This window comes from Patiria miniata, unplaced genomic scaffold (assembly GCF_015706575.1).
Source record: "Patiria miniata isolate m_02_andy unplaced genomic scaffold, ASM1570657v1 HiC_scaffold_2, whole genome shotgun sequence".
Classification (NCBI taxonomy): Eukaryota; Metazoa; Echinodermata; class Asteroidea; order Valvatida; family Asterinidae; genus Patiria; species Patiria miniata.
Window position 1 is genome coordinate 18,518,555 of NW_024037058.1, and position 26,650 is coordinate 18,545,204.

Below are 26,650 nucleotides of genomic sequence, written 5' to 3' on the forward strand. Positions count from 1 at the left end.
ACTTAGTCACTGTCCATAGTTCACTGTTGTATAGAAATACAGATGCTATGAAGAGGCGCGGAATGTTTTGAGTTTCGTGTTGTTAGAGATTGCATCACTGTTGAAGACATTCCTGATTTTGTTGAAAGATGCCATCGAAAGTATTTTCCTCCTGGTAATATCTTGCTCAGTGTCGAGTAAAGATCCCAAGTATTTGCATTTCTTCCAACTGGTGTTGTTTCCGTTTCTACTGATGAGGTGTTTCTCTGTCTCTGACATGTTTACTGTGAGGTTTCGCTCTTTTAGTACCTCAGGTGCCTTCCTCTCCACAGTTGCTATGAGGTGGATATTGTTACTTGCCCAAGTGATGTCAAAACCCCATTTCAAAGTATACTGGTGGGCAAATAGCGTAGCTGTGGTTCTCGAGTTCCACAACGCGCAAGTAGAAGATACGCAAACAACTTAAGCGCGTCATGACGGTTCAAAAATGTCACGGCGAAAAGCATCTGCAGCGGAGGGACGCGCACACGCTGCGCTGTTTGCGTAGAGCAAAATGAAACGCTCATTTGCTGATCGTGCGTTTCGGTTTTGGGCGTATCGGCTTCGATGACGCATCGGTATGGAATACAAACGCAGATATGCAAATAGCCGTACAAAAGCCGTACAAAATTTCGAGTTTTCCACAGGTTATATGCGCCCACCAGGCATTACTTTGTACATCGAGTTAGCGCTCCAGTAATTTAATATAGCTCTATGGTTTGAACATTTCAACTCCTCTGGAGCCGAACTGAATCCGAAACCGGGCTCATACCGAGGTTTGGAAAAATTCGCTGGAATGTCGGCCAAGTACGTCAATTGGTGGGTGGGATGACGTTCGGAAGTGGCATGCAGTGTCATGGTCATTTAAGTCACGTAAAGACATAAATTGACACAACAGAACCGACTGACCCCCAAACGTGTTGACGTTGTAGGCCTATGGGAAGCTCTTTCGTATAGGTACAACCGTCTTTCTTCAGTTTTGAAACTTGGACAGTGAATGCACCTGTTCTCAGTTTTCTGCCTGTGTTTTGAACCGCAACGGAACTTCCCTTTAGTGTACAAGCTGTGTCACTTTCTACCAATACTCAGAACCGACAGTGAGAGATATCGCCAGATTTACTCCATTCATGGTTCGAGCCTCCCTTTATACAAGCTTTCAACTAGTACCAAAAACCACGTCCCGTTCCTAGTTGTACCGCAAACTGGCAAACTGCCCAGGCCTAAGCGCACGGCCAACAAACGTGACGATCTATCAAGCAGGGCAACACTTCAAGCAGGACGCGCGCTAACACACCATGGACTTCTTACGAGGAGCATTCTTGAGAATGCTGCCATCTGTCTTCGTGTTCCTTGTTATTTTCAGCACCTCAGGACGCTTGGTAACAGCAGGTAAGCTTGTGGTACACATGATTTCAGCGCAGAAGGGTTATAGTTAATAGTAATATCGAGTTCGGAACATTTTGGGTTGCAACATTTTGGCGCAACATTTTGGGTTGGGAATGGATACAATAAATTATAATTAGGTGAAAGATGCCGAGGGGCTCATTTCAGACCCTATGGAGAAATTTATAGAAGACATTTGTGACAAATTCTCGAGAAAATGGAGTGTTTAAGTACTTTGATCGTATGTTTATTTTGTGATGAAAGATTATGCTATTCGACTTAATTGGTTTAGGCCTATTGGTGCAAGCGGTGTGCATTTCTGTGTAGTGCAGGAACCGGGTACCCTATTGAAGTAAAACACGGGTACCGTGAAAGAAACCCAACCCCCCAATTTTTAATCACAGGAATAGTGTTGTTCAGATTGAAATGTGTGCACCAGTGCAGCAAGATACAAGTGTGAATATGTGAGTGAAAGGATTTGCAACTTTAAAATGCACATAAACGTGAAATCTGCTTTGATTTTCAATGTAGCCTCAGCCTGGATTTAATATTGAAAATTCCCCCCAAACGGTGCACAAAACCCTTCTTTTCCTTTGTCTGAGAAGGCACTAAGTAAATATGTAAACTTACTTACGGGTATACCCGATCCCATAATCTGGAACCGGCTCCCGATGACCTATGCGGTCGGGTACTCGAGAACTAATTGATGCGCAGCCATTCTGAGACAATAGAGATGCAAATAATGTATGAATGGAAATCGACTATTCTTCATTCAAGCTATTTTATTCTTTCACAAGCTATTAGCCAATTATTTTTGGATTACTTTTTTATGCACCCTGTACATGTATGTATATAAAGACACATATTGTGGCGGATCAACGGGGTTACGGGTCTAAGTACCCCCCCCCCTCCCCAAAAAAGAGCTGGGTCCCGTAAGTAAAGTAAAATAAAGTAAAGTCTGACACAATGTGGCCCATCAGTCCGGCGTTTATCTCCGGTTTCAGTGGCATGAAACAACTGAAAATATTTCTACTCCCCCTGGATGGGATGCTAGTCCATCGCAGGTTACTCCCCAGCTAATGCCGGTACCCATTTGTATTCCTGGGTGGAGAGAGGCAAGTGGGGATGAAGTGGCTTGCCCAAGGACACAACATATGACCAGCAGCTGGATTCGAACCCCTGACCCTCTGATCATGAGTCACAAACACTAACCACTAGGCCACACTACCCCGATATGGCGATGCATCAGCTGGATTCGAACCCCTGACCCACTGATCAAGAGTCAAGAACCCTAATCACTAGGCTACACTCCCCACTCTGTCCTGCCATACTGGATATCAAACATGAGTAGAGAATGTTATCAAATCCACATGTTTTCGTTTGCATAACAACATGTTTCGTCGAGCGGTCAAAAGGTTATATTTTTCAACATCGGTGACGGGAAGAATGTTGCCTTCCGTTTAACCTCACCACAAGCAAGGCTTCCCGGATAGGCTTGCGATCTTCACAATTAAAGTCACTATGTCGAACGTGGGTAGGTACTGGGTAGAAGGCAAGGAGGAACTGAAATTTGCCCGCTTTCCTTCTTGTCATTACTTGAAATGTATGAAATTATTTCGTGGTTGGTGACTGTTGTACATTGTCACGTGCACACTCATTTGGCACTGAGCCAGCTATTGTTCAGATTAATTCGTCACGGGGCATGCAGTTATTTGTACTAGCACAACAGAAGCACAATGCTTTTGCCATGGTGAGGGCCTCCGTAGATGTACAGCTATGTGTTCGGACCTGTCTACAATAGCTTAGGCCTAATTCGTTTCATCTCGAAAAAAAATACATTAATTTTTTTTTCAATTGCTATGTTCCTATAGCAATAAATAAGGTTACTCACCTTTGAATGAGACATTAACGAAAACAAATCCATCGACGTTCAGTTAGTGAATAACTTCTTCCCAAAAACTCGAGTTGAGTGCGTTCGATTACTTCCCCCAGCTAATAACTCGCGCCTAGCTCCTCGCGTGATGACAGACATGCGCATTGGAGCTAACTAAACGAACGGTTTCGGGTAAAGTTTCGTGCAAGAGCTGGAAAGTTGAACTTTGACACGACACACCTGCATCTGCATCAACTGTCTAGAGCTAGGTCCAGGTAAATACGCGGGGACGCGCTGACAATGGACCCGTAGCCGTAGCTCTGGAAGCCTGTTTCGGACACGGCCTGAGGCGCCCGCCGGACGTCACGTTGGCAGCCATGTTTATTGCATGGCCTTATGGTTACAGACCAGTACATTCGGGAAAAATACTCACAACTCTCCAAAGTGTTCGAGACACACATCAAATTAAAGCTTATTTCATCATCTTTCATTTTCTTTTCAATTTTTGGGGGGTCAACTGATGACTTTTGAGAAATTTCCATCCGAAGATGATCATCCCTGAAAATAGTCCTGAAGCCCATCGCCATTTTGAAAAACGATGCCTACACTCCATTGCAAAATAGAGCGCTTTAAGGGCCCCAATTTCATCCAAATTGAACGGAACTACAAGCTCACAGTCCTGTGCACGGCTTCCACCCATTTGTTTTTTTACAAACCCTCAAGTTCATGGCCCACAGCATGCTCAAATACTGAAGATTTTGACGGCATGCAAATCGTGATTTGGCCGGCGTAGGCATTTTCGGACCGACTTACTGGTCTGCAACCTAATGGGATACTTACCCAAGTAACCGGCTTGGCGAGTCGGTTACTTGGGCCAGACTCGAGTAAGCGCGAGAAGTCACGTGAGAGGTAAATCGAACGCTGTCGCGCTTGCACGAGTTAGCACCGGGGAATTAATCGAACGCACTCATGATTGGCTGCAAAACAACAATTTCGGCTCTCGTAGGGCGGGTTTATTGTGCGCAAAATGAAAGCCCTATTTTGAGAGGGTTGCAGACGCCCATAATCGGAATAAAGTAGGTTTTTTTCTTGAGAACAAAACTTAAACATTGAAACTTTGTTAGTTAAAATTTATTTTTGAAGAGCAGGGGGTATGCAACTTTAAGGGAAGAAGACCCCCCCCCAAAAAAAAAACCCAACTGGCGACACAAACGTGACAACTACCTTTCTGCGGCCATTTATGAATAAAAAATGTCTACAATCACAACACACACGCCGTTTGTATCAATGAATATATTGGACACCATTGGGTAAAACATTTAAGGACGAGCGTTTCATATTGCAACTGTATTTTACATCATAGATAAACCCCACCACACACGTGTGCTATACCTACCCAGAAAATACACATGCATTTTAAACCCTACAAAATCTCCTCATGAATTCCGGAATTAGTACAGCGGGAGTTCCGTTTCCCAAGTGCTTGGTATAGTTCTCACGCCAAGCAAATCTGACATAACCATTCTGAAACGGTGGAATTTAGACTATTTCGGAAGCTGTTGGCAAAGAATCAACCTTCTCTAGTTCAAGGACAGGTCTTCAGTTTGCGAATGAACTAAACCAACCCTAACTGACTATCCGCTGGAAAAGTTTGACGAACTCCCCTAAGGGAATTTTCATTAAAAGCACGACATGGCGTATTAATTCCAACTTTTCCAAATGCTTTATACTTTAAAATAACCAACAATTCGGTTTATTATAAGCAAATAAACGGACAGGGACGGATCCAGGAATTTTCGCAGGGGGGGGGGGGTGGTTCATCAGAAAAAAATCTGAAAATGTACACAGGTTTTTTTCTCCGGGCACTTGGCCTCCGTAAAATAAAAAACTGGGGAAGGGGGGGGGGGGGGGGGGGCTGGTACCATATTCCAATAGGGGCGCTGTTCAAATTCGACGATTATTAACACTAGATTATAGAATGGTGTACCGTATTTTGAACAGGAGGACATTATATCAGTATAATTTTTTAGGGTGTCACACTCACAGCAGGGGGGGGGGGGGTGTTTCGCATTATTTTTTAGGAATTTGTACGATACTTTTTTTTGACAGAGCTGGGGGGGGGGGAGGGTTGGGTTGACAACCAACCCCCCCCGGATCCGCGCCTGAAACAAGTGACTTGTTTTGAGTGCGTGTAAAGAAACAGAATCGAATCATCTTCCCAATCTGTTTACCGAATTTGCCTGTGCTCATCGGCCGGTTCAAGTCGGATGGGTGCGCCCGATAGTCCGAAGGTTCTTTAATCCGAAGGTTCGGTAGTCCGAATGCACACATGACTATCGGGCTGCCACCGATATAAAACCGGATACAGCTAGCGATATCTCATTATGATGGGTTAATTTCATACAGCTGTCGACGCAAAATATAAACCACCATACCAGCAATTATTTAATGAAGAGCTAGGAGTTCGAAGAAAATTTGGTTGTCACAAGTTCAAGTCTCTTCAGTTATCTAAACTGACAGGCGAGATTCGTGTTTGAATAGGCAGTTTTTGTGTACCGCCCCATATCTCAATCTCTTTATAACCAGGGCAAGGTTTATGGTGTGACATGCACTTTGCAATATATCCGGCGGATGTAGCGTTTTGTGCGGATGCTTCATTGCAAATACAATAAATACAGTCGGGTAAACAAATAATAAACACTCAGGCATCCCTGTCAGACTACACATCATCTCTGAGTTAAATGAACTGGGGTAAGTTCGCGCAATCACACTGCCGCTTCATCGGTACCAAAGAACTGAATAATTATAATGCTTATCCAGGGAAATGTTAAACACTGGGGGAAAAAAATCAGAAATTTGCAAAGATATTTGTCTCACGATGATCACGCAATGCTCAGGTATAGAATGCCAAAGCGGCATAAAGTTAAAAACAATATTTACTATACCAAATACCCATTTTTGGGTTCAAAGACAATATCAAAATATTGTGCAAAAACAAAAAAACAAAAAAAACCCACCAAGTTTTCGAGCCACAAAACTAAATCCTTTGCGGACCAAATTTAATTCAAGACCAAAACTTTATTCAGAACCAATTATGTTGGTCTTAATCGCGTGAAATTATGGTGACTGCTCTATGTTCCGACACCCCTATGTGCCGACACCATTATGTTCCGACATCCCTATGTTCCGACAACCTGCACATAAGATTGTGTTACTCCCGGTGATGGTTAGGGTTAGGGATAGGGATAGGAATATGTGCAGTCGGTACATAGGGGTGTCGGAACATAGGGGTATCGGAACATAGGTTGAGAAGTCGGAACATAGGAGTGTCGGAACATAGGGGTGTCGGAACATAGGGGTGTTGGATCATAGGGATGTCGGAACATAGGTTGATTTGTCTGAACATAGGGGTGTCGGAACACAGGGGTGGCGGAACATAGAGGTGTAACCGAAATTATTGGTACCCCACAGTTTTGTACCTACTAGAGATGAGATGATAATGTTGTTTCGTTCCCCATATATAACAGATACTTGGAGTGCATGGAGTGAATGGAGCGACTGCGCAGTCTCGGGTGTTCAAAACAGGGATCGGACGTGCCTCGTGGATTCAGCAGCTAACCCGGGCTGTCCTGGTGAGAGCTCGATGACACGAGATTGCGGTCCAGGTGAGTCCTAAGGACTGCACAAGTATAAAAGCACAAATAAAACCTTAAAGGTATATATAATCAATTTCTTTTCATGCATTTTGTTCGTTCCCCAAAATGCCACCACTAAAAATCCGTTGAAGAATGTTCAAAACCTACCCTGTTGAAGTTTCAGCTCGATGGGCATTACTCTTTTCGAGAAAACAAGGAAAGGCCATGCACAGCCTTTTTGTTTTTTATCACGGAACACGATTTTGTCCCTTGCACTCTGTGGTCCCAAATATCAGTCTACTCTATTGACTGATCGTTGGAAATCACCTACAATTTCTTGATGTCTTCTAAAATTATGACATCAAGCCAGACGGAATAATTTCACAGGGAGTTTAGTACCATGCCGATCTGTAATCTAAGTAAGCTTTTTGATAATAATTCGGTGTATTACCTTTGGGATAAACGCAAATGATCCTACATGACTCCATGAGTTACTTGCGCGTTCATTCACAATCATGCATCCATGGGAACGAGGTTGTCGACTTAAGGGCGCACACCTGCTAGGCCTAAACCAATCCGCCGAGCTCATGAATAAAAGTTATACCCTCAAAAATTACATATTAGAGTTCTGAGAGCCATAAAATTGGGGAATTGAAGAGATATGGCAATGAGCATTTTGGATGCAATTGGACTCGAAAGTGGCGCGATTATGTTGTGGAGCGATCGTTTTTCAAGACGGCAACTTTTCTGCTTTGAGAAATATAGGGTCGTCTTCTTTGGGTGAGAATCTCTCGCAAAGTCAACTGGTCAACCCACCAAAAATTGAAAAGAAAATGAAAGATGACATGTTGGGAGTTCTGAGCATTATAGAAGTATGACCATTTAGCACTGGTGTCTATGGGAATTTTAATACAGGGTACCCCGGTGCATCCTTAATCTCCCGATACCTATATATGTTTTGTACACATAATCTGGTCTGTACAATTTAATATAAGGGCTGCATCCTGACTTTTCCAATATCGTGGAGGACAGACCATTATGTGAGCAAGATTCCCACTGAATTGATATTTTTTTTCCAATTTCTGTTTGGATCGATCCCGTTAGCTCGGTGGTCGAGTGGTAAGACATCTGCACTAGAAAGCAGGAGGTCGTGGGTTCGAGTTCCACCCGAGTGATTTTTTCCAACTTTCACTCGGGAGGTAACACACTGAGTACACAGTGTTTAAACGTCGGTGAAGGGCAAAACCTAATTTGAATTTCTGTTAAGTCCCGGAAATCACAGTGTATATACCAAAATATATCAACTGACACCCCTTCATCCCCCAAATACATTCGCAGTATTGGACGGAAGCTGGAGTGAGTGGGGCGAATGGCAGAATTGCTCTGTATTATGTGGTGTCGGAAACAGGGCGCGATATCGGACGTGTACCAGCCCTGCACCGCAGTTTGGAGGGGCTCCGTGTGACGGGACCAGCGAAGATTGGGAATCGTGCGATACCAATATTACTTGCGAAGGTATACAATGATATGGAAATGTCAACTGTCTGCTTGGTCTTATTAAATATCTGATATTGATACGCTTAAGCGTATTTTAAAAATAACACCTTTTTTCCACATGTTCAACCTTTCCCAATAGTTCATGGTTGTTGCAAGACAGCAACTTATTAACGCGGTACAAACTCATCAAGAGTGCGTTCGATTACTTCCCCCAGCTTACTCGAGCCTGGCTCCTCGCGTGATGACAGACATGCGCAGAGCTAAATAAACGAACGGTTTCGGGTGAAGTTTCGTGCAAGAGCTGGAAAGTTGAACTTTGACATGACACAGGCTGCATCAGAATCGACTGTCTAGAGCTAGGTCTAGGTCCGCGCCCATTAAAGATACGCGGGGACGCGCCGACAATAGACGTAGCCGTAGCTATGAAAGCCCGTTTCGGACACGGCCTGAGGCGCCCGCCGGACGTCACGTTGGCAGCCATGTTTATTGCAAGGCCTTATGGGATACTTACCCAAGTAACCGGCTTGGCGAGACGGTTACTTGGGCCAGGCTCGAGTAAGCGCGAGAAGTCACGTTAGAGGTAAATCGAACGCTGTCGCACTTGCACGACTGTAAGCGCGGGGGAAGTAATCGAACGCACTCATTCAGAGCTGTGGTAGAGATTTCGACCGCCACATTATGCTTTTTTATTTCAAGTAATCACAGCCAATTGAATTATTTTTTTGTTTAACTTTTTTAAAGCTGTGAATGGGCGTTGGAGTGAGTGGGGCGAATGGCAGAATTGCTCTATTTTCTGTAGCGTCGGTTACGTCACGCGACATCGAACCTGTACCAACCCTGCACCGCAGTATGGTGGGGCTCCGTGTAACGGAACCAGCGAAGACTGGCACCCATGCGATACTAACGTCACGTGCCTAGCAGGTGATTGTGCGATTTTTTATGCCATTTCTCAGATTTGGGTTTTGTAGCCGGTTCTGCTTCATTCATTGGATTACGGTTTACCCTTGGCTTTGGAGATGTAATCAATTTGCAGATTCGGAAACATCCCTTTACGATACAAAGCCAATGTTTGAAGTATTTTGTAAAGGGCCAGACACGAGGCCGATGCTGGAGACGAAGTCGAGATTTGAAAAATGCCCTCTGCACTCATGGGCAAGTTGGATCAAGGACCAATGGTTAACTAGTGGGTCACGGTTCCTAGCGCATGCGCGCTGAAGTTGAAATGCGAACGAGTCTAGTCGAACTATTGTAATTCAACGACACTGAGAAAATGGCGGCCGCACATCGGCTAATCAATTAGTTCAACACTTTGAAGTTTCTGTTTATTTACACAAATAATAATGAGTTCGTAATTTTGGACACCTTACATAATCGCCATCATAATTAACATCAAACATTGCACAACGGTAACAAAAGTGATAGAAGTGTACACTAACATGGACAAACTATGCCATGAAAATGAAATTTAGCACGCACAGTTTTCGTTTTTTCCCACCATTTTTGTTTATAGTTGGTCTCCTCTGCACTATGCTATGACCATTGCTATTGATAACCAACTATAAATCATGGCGCGACCAGGGCCCAATTTCATGGCCTTGCTAACCACAGAATTCCGCGCTTAACGATCACCATTTTGTGCCAACAGCGCTAGCAGAAAAAAAAATATGTAGTAGCCTGTACGTACAGATTCCTTAGTTACGGGATGTACGCATGCACAGAAGCCAAAATTCCTTGCTAACTCGTGAAATACGCTTGCCGTAAGCACAGAATTTTCTGCTATCATACTAAGAAGGGATTTTTCGCTATTAAGCAGAGCCAAGAAATTGGGCCCAGCCGAGGGGTAGGCTGGTTCTGACTATAGTTGACTAGATAGACTAGTCCAACCGTCGTCGACTAGCATGCGTTCGATCAGAGTTAGTCAAAACTATGGTCCTTGATCGAACTTGTCCCGTGCTATTCGTTCTTGGTGCTCGATAGAGCGCCCTCTTATGATTCGGTATGCCCATAGACGAATCCAGGCATGTGATCACTGTACACTCACGAGGCCCCCTTCAATGGAGAAATCATTGAGCACGCCATTGTACAAAGCAACTTCCCATTCGACTGATTATCTGACCATTAGCTAGCACAATGATTTCGCCATTGAAGGGGGCCTTCGTGATAGAATTGATAAGGTGCCCGGATTGATGCATTGTAAAGGCCCGTTCTAAACGTCGATGTAAAACAACTGGTTCTCTCAGCTTAACCTATTTCTGTGACGTCACACTATTGTTAAAAGTGTAGATTATTTGTACGAATGTACAGTTTACTGTAGATTATTTTACGTATCTACACTTTACTTTAGATCATTTTAAGAATCTACAGTTTTTGTTGTGAATAGCCTCTGCAAACGACTCCATGTATAAACGGGACTCAGGGGAAAGTCACAGACCACTTTAAAATGAAAGAAATGGACTTTTCAAAGGTACTTAACAATGTACGAATTCCGAAAGATTTTTTTTTTCGAACGAATTTGACATGTACCTGATTTAAAGAAATAGCCTTCTATTTTAGTTCTTTGTTTTTTAATTACACACAATGTTCTCTTTGGATTTTTTTTCTTCAATTTGCCGAGCTGGTACTTTTAATTCTATATGGTGGCGATTATCAATTTCTACTTAAGGTCGAGCGTAAAGTATTCTTCTTAATGACTTTTTAATTCCGTTTCTTTTAATTTTTAGTCTTTTTAAATTACAAAAAAAAATTATTATCTTTAATTCTTTGTTTAAATTTTGACTGACTTTTTTTTTATCGTTGTCTTTAAACTCGCATTAAAAAAAAAAGAATCAGTGGATATCCCTTGGTTAAAGTTTATGTTCACATCTAGTCTTAACCCATTTTATTTTAGTTTCATCATTATTTCTCAGTCTATTTATCACTGACCAGTGAAAAAAAGACCATTAAACGGAAGGACGATCCTAAAGAGAATGGACGAATAACTTAAGAAATCAAATGAAACTTACCAAATCAATACTTCTCAGAATATATTCCACAGTAATGTAGTTTCCAAACAAAGTTATTTCCTCTGACGAGTGAGATGGTGATATTCCGATGTGTACTCCATATAATAAATATCAAGATAAACAATGTGGTTCTCCATTGAATGGGCAATGACACATGGTTCCACAAATCAAAGACCTCTGTGCACAAATGAGTCGCTTGTCAAACTTTTTCTTGCGGTTGGTGTTAAAACTCCTCATAGCTAGCAGATGAAATATAGCATCAAAAGCATGTACATGTAATAGTTTTCAGAATCCAGTATACATCCCGTGGCTGTAACATACATGTATAAACTCCATTTGGCTTTGGGAGTAAGGAGTATAGACATTGTGTTCGCACTATACACCAGTAACTATCACTAGCTTTCCAGGACAAATGCACTGCCTGCATGTGATGAACGAAACAGAAGATGTGCACCCATCCGAAGGGTTAACAATAGCATCTTGTCACGATGAAAGCGCAGGGCCAGGCAAAGTTGAATAGATTGTATATATTACGAATCTACACTGATTCACAAATGTGGAGATTGTGGAAAATCAGGTGTCTTATTTGCATAAACTATTGTTGTTTTAGGTTAAGTCGGAGAATAGACTCAGAACTGTAGATTCGTGCAAGACGTCCATTCTCCTTAACAGAACCACACAACAAAAAAGAGATATCATTCACATGGTGTTACCGCAAACCTCCCATTTTTTGTCCACCATTGTAAACCTACAAGTCTCATATATAGGCCCGTTTGTTATTTCATAAAAGTAATTATAGTTATACATAACAATTTATGTGACGTCATCATGACGTCATCACGTGACATGTGACGTCATAATTCAAGGCCCTATGAGAATGTAATCACATAGTATATGCCACCATTTACTATAAACAGAACTACATATCCTTCCTTGATGGAACCTATACTTGAAACTTTACATGTCACACGTCACAAAAAAATACCGAAACAGCCCTGTGTTTGTCCACAAACATAAATCTAGTTTCAATTGTTCACCTAGTTTTTTAAAGGTTTTTCTTTGTATAAGTTTTAGTTTGTTCTTAAATTTTAACTGGTTCATTTTTATTTCTGTGAAGCGCCTTGAGCGTCAATTTTGACGGATTTGGCGCTATACAAGGATTAGATATTATTATTATTATTATTATAGGTTTTCCCGGCCATTTTAACTCTTGTATCACACGAATTCCCTATATCGATACTTTAATTTCGTCCTCGAACATCACCAAGCTCAACTCTCAATTTGAATTTCAAAAAGCCACCACTAGATTTCATTTAAGGTTCAGTATAGTTCAGCATTCCGATTCGTCCAAAATCTTTGAAATTCGTCTCGTGAAGCAATCGGCGTTGAATTGAAAAAGCAAATTCGTTTTTTGTCATTCGTTTTAATGTTCTTGTCGTTACATTTCGTCTCTGGTGACTTAAAACGTTACGATTACAAATGTGCCCGTCTTTGGACTTGTTTGCGCATTAATTAAATGTCATAAGTGCCTATTGTGAAATGTCAATTCCTGACTCTAATGTTAATTGTGAAACACAGAAATAAAAAATCATACCTTACAGCTAACTACTTCTATTTATACATACAGTAAATACATGTTGAATTATCATTGTTTTAATACGCATAATTCTTCAAATAAGTCTAAATATTGGGCGCATTTTCTAATCGTATACGATTTAGGTCACCAGGGACGAAATGTAATGACAACAACATGAAAACGAATGACAAAAAACGAATTTGCTTTGTCAATTCAACGCCGATTGCTTCACGAGACGAATTTCAAAGATTTTGGACGAATCGGAATGCTAACAATTTGAATTATACTGAACCTTAAATGAAATCTATTGGTGGCTTTCTGAAATTCAAATTGAGAAGTGAGCTTGGCGATGATTGGGGACGAAATTAAGGTATCGATATAGGGAATTCGTGTGATACAAGTGTTAAAATAGCCGGGAAAACCTATATTATTATTATTAAGCAACAGGTAGGGCCTACCAGAAATACTTTAAAATCTTTCGATTATGAGGATAATCTAGATTAATTAAGATGCCAGTTAGATGACTCTGACCAAGACTGATAAAACTATCATAGGATAGGCCTACCGGTACTAATGTGATTACGTCTTGATCCGATCCGATTCAGTTAATGGAGGATGGTCCGACTGGAGCGAGTGGTCCGCATGCTCGGTGACCTGCGGCGGTGGGGGTCAAACCGTACGCACGCGCAGTTGCATCAATCCCGCACCGGAGCATGGCGGACTGGACTGCGTTGGGGACGAGGTTGAAACGAATTCATGCAGCTCATCTGCTTGCCCACGTAAGTTTATTTGTTTTTATTTATTTATATTTTTTTTGCAATATACCGGATTTTTGTTTTACCCAATTAAAAAAAAATCATGAAACCTATCAATTTTTCTAAAGGTTAGATTTTTTTTCAAATCAAATTAATAAAAATACGATAAATTCTGTTTTTATTGATTGGGAAAACTGGGTTCTGGTTCGGAAAGTGTCAATAACAGTATCGATCAACTAGAAAGCACTCAGAGAGCGCTAACCTCCACCGATGCTAAACAATTCCCGCCATATTGTTTGTACACCCCAAATGTTTGGTGCAGTACCAATCAAAAAATTAAACAAAATAAATAAATACTCGCATAAATGGATGGAAGAATCCTAAAAAATTTTTTTCTGGATCCAGACCCAGATCCGGATCACTTCCAAAGTCGAATCGATTTGTACTTGTATGAGGACCAACCCAATTGTTTTTCATGCAAATCCGTCCATATTTTTTTGAGTTATTATTGTTAACAGACAAACCAACCAACCAACCAACAAACCAACCAACAAAATCCGATGAAAACATAACCTCCTTGGCGGAGGTAACTACAAAAAATAATATTTGGAAGGGCAATTATATTGACAGGAATCACGAAATAAGGGCACATCTTTTCACTTATTGCTATAATACTTATTAAGCAGTGGAAAAGAGCATACTCTTCTATTTATTTTGATGTATTAATCAGGTACAGTAATCTGAATATAATTATGCAGGTGTTATAATATAATGTATGTCACACCTCTTGTCAGCTATGTGGTCGGAATGGAGCTCATGGACCACGTGTTGGGCTGCGGAGTGCACGGCCGAGATGAACGCCGGTCTCAAGTTTCGATCGAGGGTATGCCAAGGAGGTACCAATGAACAATGTCCCGGACAATTCATGGATAGGACAGAGTGTACACAAGAGTGCTAATGAAGTTCGGTCAACTGAGTGGATAGGGATTGCAGGCGATTCCAAATACAGTGCGCCACCAAGAGGTCCACGGAAAGCAGTGCATTGTGGGAGACGGTCGACAGTAGTCAATATTCACAATGCAGTGCGCCACACTGGGTTTTGATACGGAGAGTCTATTTTTTTTTTTAAGTTTACGGTCGACACAACATGGCATGGCCCATTTAAATGAGTGTCTGTAAGACTGTAGGCAACTTGAGCTAATCATTGTCAAAGATTGGGGCATAGCGTTCTGCCGCCTTACAAAAAAAGCACAATATTGATAAAAAGAAAAGATAGGGGTAACCACTTACCAGATACTCGATTCATACGCTTACGAAACTACTCACTACAGGATAAAAACGAACAATTTGAAATGTCCCGCGCTGCGAATTTGTCGACCATCTCCCACAATGCACTGGGCAATATGAACTCTCCGTGGCAAACTCTTGGTGGCGCACTGCGCAGTGAATTTCGAATTGCCCGAATTTCGATGGCGCTGGAAATTAGAAATTGTTAGATTTTCCAGTCAGTAGTTTAAATTTCGTAACCGTATGATTGGAGCATCTTTTTTTTTTGCCACTTTCATGTGATTGTATTTGTGAGCACAGCCCTGTGCCCCCATCTTCAATTGATTTTCTAAAGTTGTCTACTGCAATTCGTAGAATCCGCAGCAAATGGACCGTATTTTTGTCGATAATGGGTGCGTTCGAGTAGCTCACCCGGATCGACTCGGGTAAAGACAGATATATATTAGCCACCACGGCCGGGCTAATGGAACGCTCAACTGCGGGACATCACGATCCTCACGTGACGCCCGTAGCCGTGGCCGTAGCCACTGACAAAACGCCCGTTTCGTGCTGGCTCTTCGTTTGGGATTTACTGTTTTTACTCGATAAAGTTGGGCTGGAATATTATACCCTCTAAAATCGCAATGAACAATTAAATTTACTGGGCTTCAGACTCAAGTTCAAGTTGTCCGGCCGCCATGTTTGACCGTTTCTAGGGATGACCAACGCATGCGTGTGGCGTGTATCCACCAGTGACTCTGCTCACGAGCAGGGTCTGTGGTGGCTGGCCCGGGTGAGCCCTAAGAATGACGTCAGAGCTAATCGAACGGCACGGGGCTGACCCGTGTCGACCCGGGAGAGCTAAACGAACGCACCGGTGTAAACTTGAAAAATGGACTCTCCATGGCAACCTCATGGTGGCGTGCTGTATTGGGAATTGCCCGTATTTGATGGCGCTGCTGATCTTAGAAATTGTCTAAGCACATTTACTAACATATGTTAGTGTTTTGTACATAATGTAATACGACTGTCCATTATATTGTTTATACGTAACTGCTATATTTTTGTTAAATTAAGTTTTTAAGTAACACTTGTATTTTCTTTTATCCAACATATGCGTATTAAAAGTACATGTATTGTTATCCAACATTATGATTTGATGAATATGAATGCAGCTGTCTTTTCTTGGAATGGCTTTAGTCCAACCTCGAAACTTTTCTTTATCAATCCCTTCTCTGCTGTTCAGGTGATTAATATTCAGAAAAAAAACCACTTTATTTACAAGAAATTTAGAAATGTACGAGATTGACAAACAATCATAAAATAAATATGTTACGGACTCACATAATTTATTTGTATTTAATCAATGTGACCTCCTGTCACAAAAACAGTAAGTTGTAATTTGTTACTGAAGAGATAAACAAACAATCTCAAATTTGAAACACGTTCGTAATTTTGCGATCTTTGGTACAAAACGAAAATGCGGAAATATAAAGTTAAAAGGCCCATGTAATGACATGTTTTAAATGCGGTTTAAATGTGTCCCATTTAACCTTATTTTTTTGATTTTCATTTTGCCTTCTTTTTAAGGGCATTTTGGTAACCTTTTGGTTTTTATGCTAATGCAAAGTTGCATATTCATGAGCAAAACTGTGATGTCATTTCAGGCGGAAAACTCAATGTTTTGGCTATTTCAGAACAAAAATTTGCCAGAACTTTGATATTTTGCTGACGCAGATTTTCTTTTCTTTATTGATTTGTTATTTCAGTACATGACAGTAAGCCAATGAGCAAAGTTTTCTCACGAAGTGACGCCGTTTTCAATGAACAAATATTGGGTTCGCGCGCAATTGGAACAGAATACCCCTAAACTGAAGAGTGTCTTCCTGAAGTGATATCACAGCAGCAACAACACCCTCATTAACCGAAGAAGCATAGAATTTTATTTTATTATTATTATTTTTTTTTTAAAAGAAGTGCACTTTTCAATAAGATTACCCAAAAAGGGATGTCAAGTTGTTTTCATACATTTTAAATGAGTAGAAACTTTATTTAAATTCAAATTTATGTCATGGGCCCTTGGAAATCATTCGTTTATTAGATTAAAAATGAACATAGTTTTGACAAATTTTTGTTTCAGCTGTAACGCAATTTAATTCGCATGACAGAAACTGACCGTTAACACGAATGTGTTTTGAAGGCAGTAATTTCAGCGAACAAAATACATTATTTTCTTCAGATATGTACTAGCAATATACACATACAGTTAAACACAAGAGAATTTGAGCAAAAACTCTTAAATACTTCAAAACATGGGAATACAATGACCAATTATAAAATTACAATTGTGTATCTAGTAGTATAACTGAGGATGACGTGACTTTTACACAAACGATAGCATAAATAATTTGAATAGTTGAATTAATGATTCATAGAGGGCGTTACACAGCTGCTTAACGAGATGCCCAAAACTATAACTAGCGACTGATGACCATGCCAAAAACCGGCTGTATAACTGTTACTGTACTAAAGAAGTATTGTTTTATCGTACAAACTAAAATATGTCATACTACCGTGCAAATAAAACTACAATCTTTCCTACACCCGCATTCCACTGCGGACATCAATCTCCTGGCTTTCAGATACACTTTTCTTTGGTATGTAATAAAATAAAGTCACCTTTTTTTTTACAATAAAAATACAATTTACTTTAAAACATGACCGACTTCACACTCAGACAAATATTCTTAAGATACCCTTTTAAGATAATTTAGATAAGATCATCGGTGTTGGTGCTGTACTAGCTTTGTAACCATCCGGGTCTCAATGCAGCTCGGCTCCCCAATAAAATACCTTTTCTTCTTCCACAGGCCTTATACGCGAGTCGGCCATATTGAATTGAAAGTGAGGTCAAATCCTAAGTTTTGGAACTTGCGAGGAGAAATGAAAGCAAACTAATTTCTGATTAATTCCAGTCTGCTTCAATTAAGAATATCAAATATCATAATCATAAACATTCCCTAATGTTAAGCCAGATAAAAAAAAACACGACAGTAAAATAAGGCTGCATTATGCCTGCATCAGTCTGGCACCATCTTATTCAACAGTTAACAATTAATGAAATGCATTCAGGGAACTCGACAATAATGGCCACAACTCGTGCATGATGCCCACGGCTGGCCTGACCTGAATCCTACAATGAATAAAATAATGCAGGTTGGTTTTAATTGGAGACGAATTCATTTTTAAAGGCTTTTAGGGTTTTCGTGTGCAGTCATTGATTAATAGTTAATCCATTTATTACTTGATTGATTAAACCTCTCTTGAAAATGGGTTGGAGAAGTAGAAGATACTTTCCCAAGACCGGTACTCAGACTTTATGTGAAGGGAGAACAGTGACAATTCCCCGACGAACATGGAGACCGTCGCTAGCCCCAGGCCAAGCCCGTCCCGTTCGGCCGGCCTGCTGTGAAGTGTTGGATGGAAAGCTAGTAGCCCAGCACGCTGCATGCTGGTAACGTGCAAAATTCCCAATCCAGGAACAACCCAACACAGCTATCCCCGTCGCAGACTCTGGTTCTTGAGGTGATTCCTCTCTCCCCACAGGATGTGGCGGAGCAAGCCGACCATTCACTCCAAGCTGACCAGCCACCTATAGCTGAAAACAAAATGCAAACAAAATGTACAGACTCATAAATATCAATAATTGACCAAAATCATATGAAAGCCATAGGTCCAACTCTCCCCTTCGACCAATAGCCCTTATATGCGTATGATGTCTTCAGTCAAGGGCGGATCAAGGCCAACGGGGGCCACCCACCCCCACCCCACCCCCATCCCCACCCCTCCCCCCCCCAAAAACCCCACCAAACCAAAAAAAAAAAAAAAAAAAAAACCAAACAAGAGTCCCGACCCCCCCCCCTTTTTAAAGGCCGTTGCAATAAAGGCAGGCACTGCGTACACTACCATCTTTTCCTAAAATAGAAATTGGTCAAAGTGGTCAAAAATTGCCTCAGATCGCACCACAGAGCACCTACAATCCAAAACAATTCTGGGGCCCTCAAGCGGGCCTCGAACCCCTCGCCGTAATATTTTGGACCCACTTTTCGGGGTCCCATTTTTTTTGGCCCCCACTCCCCCCCCAAAAAAAAATGTGTTCTGGATCCGCCCTTGTCATCAGTCCTAAAGAGAGATTCACAACATGACCTCACTATAGCTGAGGTCAAATCTCGCATAAGGTCATTGTGGGAAAAATCAAGATCACGTAAACGAAATGCAGGTCCACGAGGAACCAACCCAAGTGCGTACATTTTGACGGGGTAGACCTTATGCGTAGCAACCAGGGCCCAATTTCATAGCACTGCTTTAAACAGTAAGCAGAAAAGTTGTGCTTACTATAGCAGAAAATCATGCTGCTGCTTAAGCACTATTTCATGCCGTGAATGTGCTTACAGTTGCGCGCGCATGGAGATTTCTATTGATACGTCACTGATTTAAGCAAAGTTTTCTTCAAAGCTTAAGCCTGCTTTTGCTGTGCTTACTGCTTAACAGTCCCTATGAAATAGATGGAGGCTCGATAAGCACAAAGTCGGCTGTTAAGCAGCGCTATGAAATTGGGCCCAGCTTAGAGAGAGCAATGCCTTTGTTTTGCTGAGATATGCATGCGTGAACCTTTTGTACATCATTGCTACTGAATTAAAATAACAAAAGATGACCTCTAAGATGGCCGCCATGCATACTGGTTTGTATACGAAGGCGAAATGACACCAGAGCTAGACGTGTCAACAACGAAAAAAAAAGGAAGAACACGAATCGAAGGCAAATGAAAACAAACAAAAAACGGACACACCAGGCAGCCCGCATGACGAATAGCTATGTGTACACAAAAACAAAATTGGGATTGTGCATTTTCATTGGCAAAGTTTGGAGAATGGATGGTTGTTCCTTGAAGCAACTTGAGTTCGGGAATTTATCTAAACGTGTCGTATCAGCTTGGATCAAGGTACTGTCATTTTACCAGAGAATGTTTAACAAGCCTGCCATTGAACATAATTCATGTTTCATGCATGAATGCCACTTCATTTGCTCCCATTTCGTTGCGTAAAAAATATGCGCATGACGAAGACAGGAATTGGAAACCGAGTGAAATGTCACCCTTGGCGAACACCGCCCTCAACTGGCCGCTTACGTAGAGAGGAAAGACAGTGCCACCAAGCGATGAATGTCCAATATTAGCGAATCTGCCCAGAGAGCTAGCAGGCAAGCAAAAGATGAGTTCTGAGAAGAGAAACCATAATTACCAGCACAGCGTGGTAGGTTGCAGGGACGAGTCCTCGTGGAGGGGCCGCGGCAGGGCCGGCCGCCATTTGACGGGGGAGGATCGGTGCAAGTACGGGTACTCGTCTGGAAGGAGTTGCAAGGGTCGACAAGGTCGCACTCGGACCATTCACTCCAGCCAGTCCACCGACCGTGCACCGGGCGAGGCGCTTGAAGAGAGAGAAACAGAAAGGAGGAACGATCATTTCATGACGGCAGCAGCTGCTAGAGATGGGCATCTCAGCCGAGGAATACGGCCCTCAAATCCTCAGCCCATTTTGAAACTTGAAATCAAATCGAATATAACTTGTTGTATATCTTGGCTTGAAGGCTCGGGACGTGTTACTGATATTTCAGGCATGCTAGGCCTTAATGTGTATACAGATTGGTTTAGATTTACAGAAGAAACCTTTGAAAATAGTAGATGTTTCAAACATATTAAAGACAACTTCTTTCCATTCTGGTGGCTCAACGGATACTCAGACCAAGAGAATATTTCCTCAAATTGATGACAGGACTCTTAATTGGTAAATTGGTTGTGAAAACCCCCCAATTAAACCATTATTTATAGACATGCGAATTGTTTGCATTCGGTTCTGTTTTTTGTTTATTTTGATTTTGTTTTACATAATTTTTGACAGTTACTTAATCTTTTGTTTTTAAATGATGGCAGTTTATCCTTAGAGGGCGCCCTCATTGTTATGTACACAATTCTTAAATTTCATGTTACTGTCATGCCCAGCCTCCGACAAAATAACTCCTTGTAGCAAGACTACGGTATGTATTATTTCCATTTCCAAAGACAACGCCATCAGTACCTAGACAGGTAACATTGGTGTCGCATTGGATAGTCTCCTCCTCAATCGTCTCGTTGCAGGCATTCTCTGGTAGACAAGTTCGCCTTCGTGTGATATTACCGGCTCCGCATAGTGCTGAGCAGTTCGACCACGATCCCCACTCACTCCAAGTCAAATTATCTGCCACATCAAAACAGCCACAAAACACTGACTTACTGAATGAACCATAACTTTTTTTTCAAATATGAAGAGCAGACAACATCTGGCAAAGCTGATACATGTAGTTCAAGTAAACAAATGCATCTGATGTGAGTGTTAATGTTAGAAGCTCGATCGTGACGATATTCCAAGTCAGGAAACGCAATCATTGAAAGGTATTTTATCATGATTCTTTGCATTTACTCAAAACAATCGACAAACCTGCATTAAACCTATTTCTTTGCGTGTTTGTAATTACTGTCCAGAGATCAGGGCGCCCTCTACTTCTGGACCCAGCATATTGCGGGCGCCCTCTATCCACGCCAATACGATTTCGTAGTAGCCATTGGCGGTAAAGTGAAATGGGCTAGACTATTTAAAAGCATACTTGTTTCGTACCATTTGAGAGTTGCTGTACATCCACGCGTTCCATCGACCCCAGGATGGGTTCCAATGACTCCATGATGGAGTCAACCCCTCCGCCTATCGGCCTGGGAAGTTCAGGCTCAGGCTCAAGACAAGCATCCAGGCACCGTTTCCCGTTGGATTTCTCGGACCAGCCACTGCCGCCCAAGCGGCAGCACTCCTTAGGATCCAAGACGGTCACGTTAGCGGGAACCAGTATCTCGTCAGTGCACTTGCCCCTTCGCCCGATGGGTAAACGCTGGCGGAAGCAGTGGGCGTTACGATCTGGTGGTGTGAAACCAAATGGCAGTGCGATGAGCTGAGATGTTTCTGGTCATTGTTACTAAGAGTCTTACTGGGGAGAACACTGATCGAAGCCGGCTCAGTGACGGTAATGGCACAGACAGTTTGAATGGAAACAAGGTGAGTTACGATCAAAACAGGCGTACTTCAACTGCCACAGATCATCAATGTCAACAATCTCAAAGATAACCCAATGCGACAAGTGTACGACGAGATGAACCAATCACAGCACAACAAAATGATCATGTGACGTTGACAAAATCTAAAACTGCACTGTCTACATGTGGTAACAAGGGTAATGGGATATAACGCATATTAGCAAAACATCCACGCGGGTTGCTGGGGCATCTTTCTTGTATATCGTTTCTCACTTGACGTTTAATGTAAACGTTGATGACATTATCCTATACGGATAATGAGATTGTGGCTGTAATTTGAGGGCGACCATCTTTGTTTTTAATTTTAGCATGAGGAATTAAAAAAAAAGATTAATAGTATTTTGCATTCGTGAAAGATATTCCTGAGTTCCTTATGTTGGCCACATGTCAAGATAAAAACCACAACTGGCCGCGTCATGACCTTCAGTACCAAAAGTTGAGTTATTCTACAACTTCCGACAAACACGGAAGTCTCCAGCTCTGAAGTAAACGCTAAAATTATCACAGTCAACTAAGTTTCGATCAAAACAATGAAAGCTGCAAAACAAGGATACAGTTTTGGTTCTTGTCCTACCATTACTAATTTCTGTAAGAGTGGTCATATCTCACACTTAATTGGCCGTGATTTGGAAAACACAGAAATGGCGTTCAAAACTGGAAGTATATTCTTGAGGGAGTCTAAACTTCACTGGCTACTGTAAGCCGTGTCCGATCGCGGAATTCGTGTCTATGGCTTCATTTCCATTTATGTCAATTGGCACCGTGACACTACGGGGACTAGCGAGCCTAAAGAGCCCATGTCGGAAGTCAATGCGCACACGGCCGAATAGACTTGCGAGCATAACAGATCTGGAGCTAAAGTGATTGCCAGTACATTGAATTATTAGAAAGGGGCATTTGAGTTTTACGTTCCTTATTTATCCTTACCGATGTATTACAAGCAAAACATTCTCTCATGTCTGTCACTTTTTTTTTTCTGAAAGTGACCTCAACTCCGAAATCGGTTTAAAGAATTATTACAGCCCGAGTTTTCTATAGTTACTTTCCCATCTGCACTGTGTCTTAATCGCACGAAACGATTAGACTTGGTACAAGACTGATTCCTGCTCATAACAGTTGAACAGTTTTGTCACCTGCCCTACAGTTCAGTCCGGCATACCCAAGACTGTAAAAAGGCCTGTTATGTACTTCAGCAGTGTACTTTAGCAACACGAACATACGAGCCGGTCCGTCATCGTACACGCGCTTCATGTATGCATAAAAGGCCGACGTGCACATGCGTACATTGCGCGTACGGCCGATCGGACCCGGATACGACATACAGCGATCCGTTCAGTCGAACAAGTCGGCCGAGGCTGATCCTCGTGTGGCAAATAGATCTAGTCCGGCTTGTATCCAGTCTAACCATAACACGACCACCACTGGCCTGATGAATTTCAGAACCATCTGGACCAGAGTACGAGTTCAGTGGTGAAGGTCAGTGTGAATCATAAAATAAAATGTGTCACGTGACTTTGTTTACCGGTACCGGTTGTCATCCGGATTTGCCTGATTTATATACATGGGTGACCGAAGGCAGAGAGTGCATGGGATAATCTTATGATTCAACAGAGGATTTAAAATGTCACGATATCCATTCCAGTTGTATACTTGTTAATTATTTTAGGCGGCTCTGCAAATTCTCCCAATATCTTGCTTTGTGAAACTTCCACAGGTGAATTGCTGCCAAATTCACAAAACGGTGAGGAAGAATTTGGGTTGGCCCGAGCATGGCCTGAGAGAACCGGAGGCACCGTCAAAACAAAATCTTACTCAATGGAAATGATTTGCTTAATTGATGAGCTCTCCATTGGTATGAGAACCATGCCGACTGCCAATAGTCAGAAGAAACCTATCCTCCAGTGGGATGGCCCCGTGCCCCTAAAAGTGGGAAGGGTGCGGCAGAGTTTCACATTGTAAACAACAACAATACGATTGAAACACATCCCAGGATGTGTTTAATAAACATTCAAATCCAAAACACATGATTGATAAACTAACTGTGGCCGTTCATTATAGCGCTATAAATGCGGGGGGGGGGGGGGACCTGATCTCGAGAAGTTTTAGCGGCCAAGTTTATGAAGCCAAAATTGACACGAAGTTTGCCAGTCAATGCATGAGTTTGACAGGGATCTTAACTTGTGAATAAAACGTAGGACCGGCCCTCCGCCAAAATCTCTCGAGGATTGAGTCCTATTCACCTCGGATGTTGGTCATTTTCTAGCATGGGTGTCCTTTCAGACAATGACAATTTTGGCAATATTTCTCAAGCATGGCGAAAAGTTCTCAGGCATTGTAACGTGTTTGGTGTCGCGTGAAAAAGGGTTGAATTAATATTAGCGAACGCAGGTTACCACTGCCATGTGATGTGTAACTGCTTGCCAATGTTTTCCATCTGATTGTCGCGTAGCACATGAAATTTACATGGCAGCATTTTCTGATTATCACTGATATCGTACAAAGTCCAAGTTTGTTTTATATTTTGCTTAATGCGAATCGGTGACCTTGGGCACTGAGTTGAAGGAATATCGATAGTGAGAAAGGCTTGCTTTTATGTACAGTTATGAATCATAATAACAATGACCGGATTTCAAGAAATTATTATACTATCTTACATGAATCATGCATAGGCCTACATGGCATAATGAAGTTGTCTTTGTTCTTGGCACTTTGCCAACTATATAGGTGACAAAAACTGCAGTAGAAGTAGTACTATCAGCAGATCGCATCGTAAAAAAAACCTATTTATTGTTTATTTAAATAATATGTGTAAACATTCACTTGGAACAAAAACTCTCCTTGTTTCACATCTCCCCGTGAATGTCTGAGTTGTATCACTCCGTGTGACCATGGTGTGACACGCTATATTTCCGGTGAAATGCTGCCGGTGTATTAAGGAATGCCCGTATTAAGTTCCATTGATTCATGATCTGTTGAGCTGGCAATCCGGCTCCCATGACAAAATAAGCACCGGCCATAAATTGTATCTCTTGAATATTATATAGCCATTCCCCATCTGTGGCTTTATTATTAAGCGTGCGTTTAACACTTCCATTTTAACTGACGGCTGTCTGGTTGTCTTTCCACACAACACAATAATTTACGGCCAACACGTAATAAAACAAACACGAATACGACTACATAGTTTAGAAACACAACAGTAATATAAATCACGATGTGTCTTAATATCAGGCCAGGTTTTGCGAAGGTAGGGAGTTTGCGTTGCTGTTTAAGTATGCACCATGGCGTTTAATTATAGACTTTCTCTTTTCATTCCTTTTCATAATCATAAAGCTTAAAACAAGGAAACAAAACGTCTCGATCAGATAAAATTTACGGTGGCACCAGGTGACAAATCTCTTTTGTGAGTTTGTGAGTTTCTGAAAAGAACCGGGGAAATTCAATGCGTCGGACAGTCCTGCCGTCGGCAGGAGACTGAGGGATTCCAACGGTGAAGGGGAGTTAATATGCAGTGGTACTGGAAGCAGTGAAGTGGACATGTGAATGATGCAAACACATTTCAATGAAGTAAACAAACAAGTAAACAAACACACAAACGAACAATTATCAAAGAAATACAGCTGAGCCTCAAGCCAAGAAATTCAGCACTCCCAAAATTCGCCAACTAAGGCAAAATAATGTTCCCACATCAGTTGCTTGGTAAAAAAAACACACAAAAAACCCGGCTTTTTACCAAACTCGCTGAAGAGCAAAATTTATTTTGCTTTTTGAGAATCATCCATATTCGTCGCCACTACTTTGAGAGGCAACAGACATTTGAAAGCCAATAGGCCAAGTATCTGAAATACACCAAATGAAAGATAGTAAGGGGGAAAAAAGCTCAGATACCTTGTCAAGATAAAGTACGTGTAGGCCCTACTCTCTTACCTGGTGCTGATAACACTGATGTCGTAGCCATAGCTAGCAGTAATATGCACAGAGTCATAGACAGTAGTGAAGTCGTAGCCAATGAAGCCATTCTGAGTACAGTGCAGTTTGATATCGTGAGGTCCGTAAGTTTTGGAGGGCTAGCAGCAGACGTGTGGTCCCGAATCTACAACAAATCGTCAACGACAAACACCGTTCTATAAGAAAAAATCCCGTGCTGAGTTAGTTCTCTCGTGCGTTTCTGCTCGAATGGACCATTCCAGCCACTTTATATAGCTGTACAATTTTCGTTAGCCTTCTACACTCACGTACGCACGTAAATATACGTCCGTGCATGCCGAGCTTGCGCGAACGTTCGTTATTACAGATGCACTTCCGCCAGTGGCAAATGCTTATGACGTAAGTGCTCGCACACGCGCACAACCCGTCCAATCATAACCCAGCTGACCGCTTCGCATGGTGCGGACTTCCGGTGGGATACGGCCATTGGATAATCGAAAGATAATGTTATTTGTTGTAAAGTAGTTATATATGCATTCTT

The 26,650-nt window shown here is 41.8% G+C and overlaps 2 protein-coding genes across 3 annotated transcripts; one reads left to right on the forward strand and one right to left on the reverse strand.

Moving 5' to 3' along the window:
• The first annotated feature begins 692 nt into the window (after positions 1-692).
• On the forward strand, positions 693-17,133 carry LOC119726761 (coadhesin-like). The gene is made up of 6 exons (XM_038198603.1): positions 693-1,407; positions 6,802-6,939; positions 8,248-8,424; positions 9,148-9,327; positions 13,590-13,763; positions 14,534-17,133. The coding sequence occupies exons 1-6, from the start codon at positions 1,314-1,316 to the stop codon at positions 14,695-14,697; spliced, it is 927 nt and encodes a 308-aa protein (XP_038054531.1). The 5' UTR covers positions 693-1,313; the 3' UTR covers positions 14,698-17,133.
• LOC119726763 (coadhesin-like) lies at positions 16,348-26,493 on the reverse strand. Of its 2 annotated transcripts, XM_038198604.1 has the most exons (5): positions 26,110-26,493; positions 21,716-22,006; positions 21,140-21,298; positions 20,306-20,491; positions 16,348-18,663 (listed from the first exon to the last, which is right to left on the reverse strand). In XM_038198604.1, the coding sequence occupies exons 1-5, from the start codon at positions 26,198-26,200 to the stop codon at positions 18,494-18,496; spliced, it is 897 nt and encodes a 298-aa protein (XP_038054532.1). In that variant the 5' UTR covers positions 26,201-26,493; the 3' UTR covers positions 16,348-18,493. The 2 variants fall into 2 exon arrangements, with proteins under 2 accessions (XP_038054532.1, XP_038054533.1); XM_038198605.1 differs by lacking the exon at positions 21,140-21,298.
• Between the last annotated feature and the right edge of the window lie 157 nt (positions 26,494-26,650).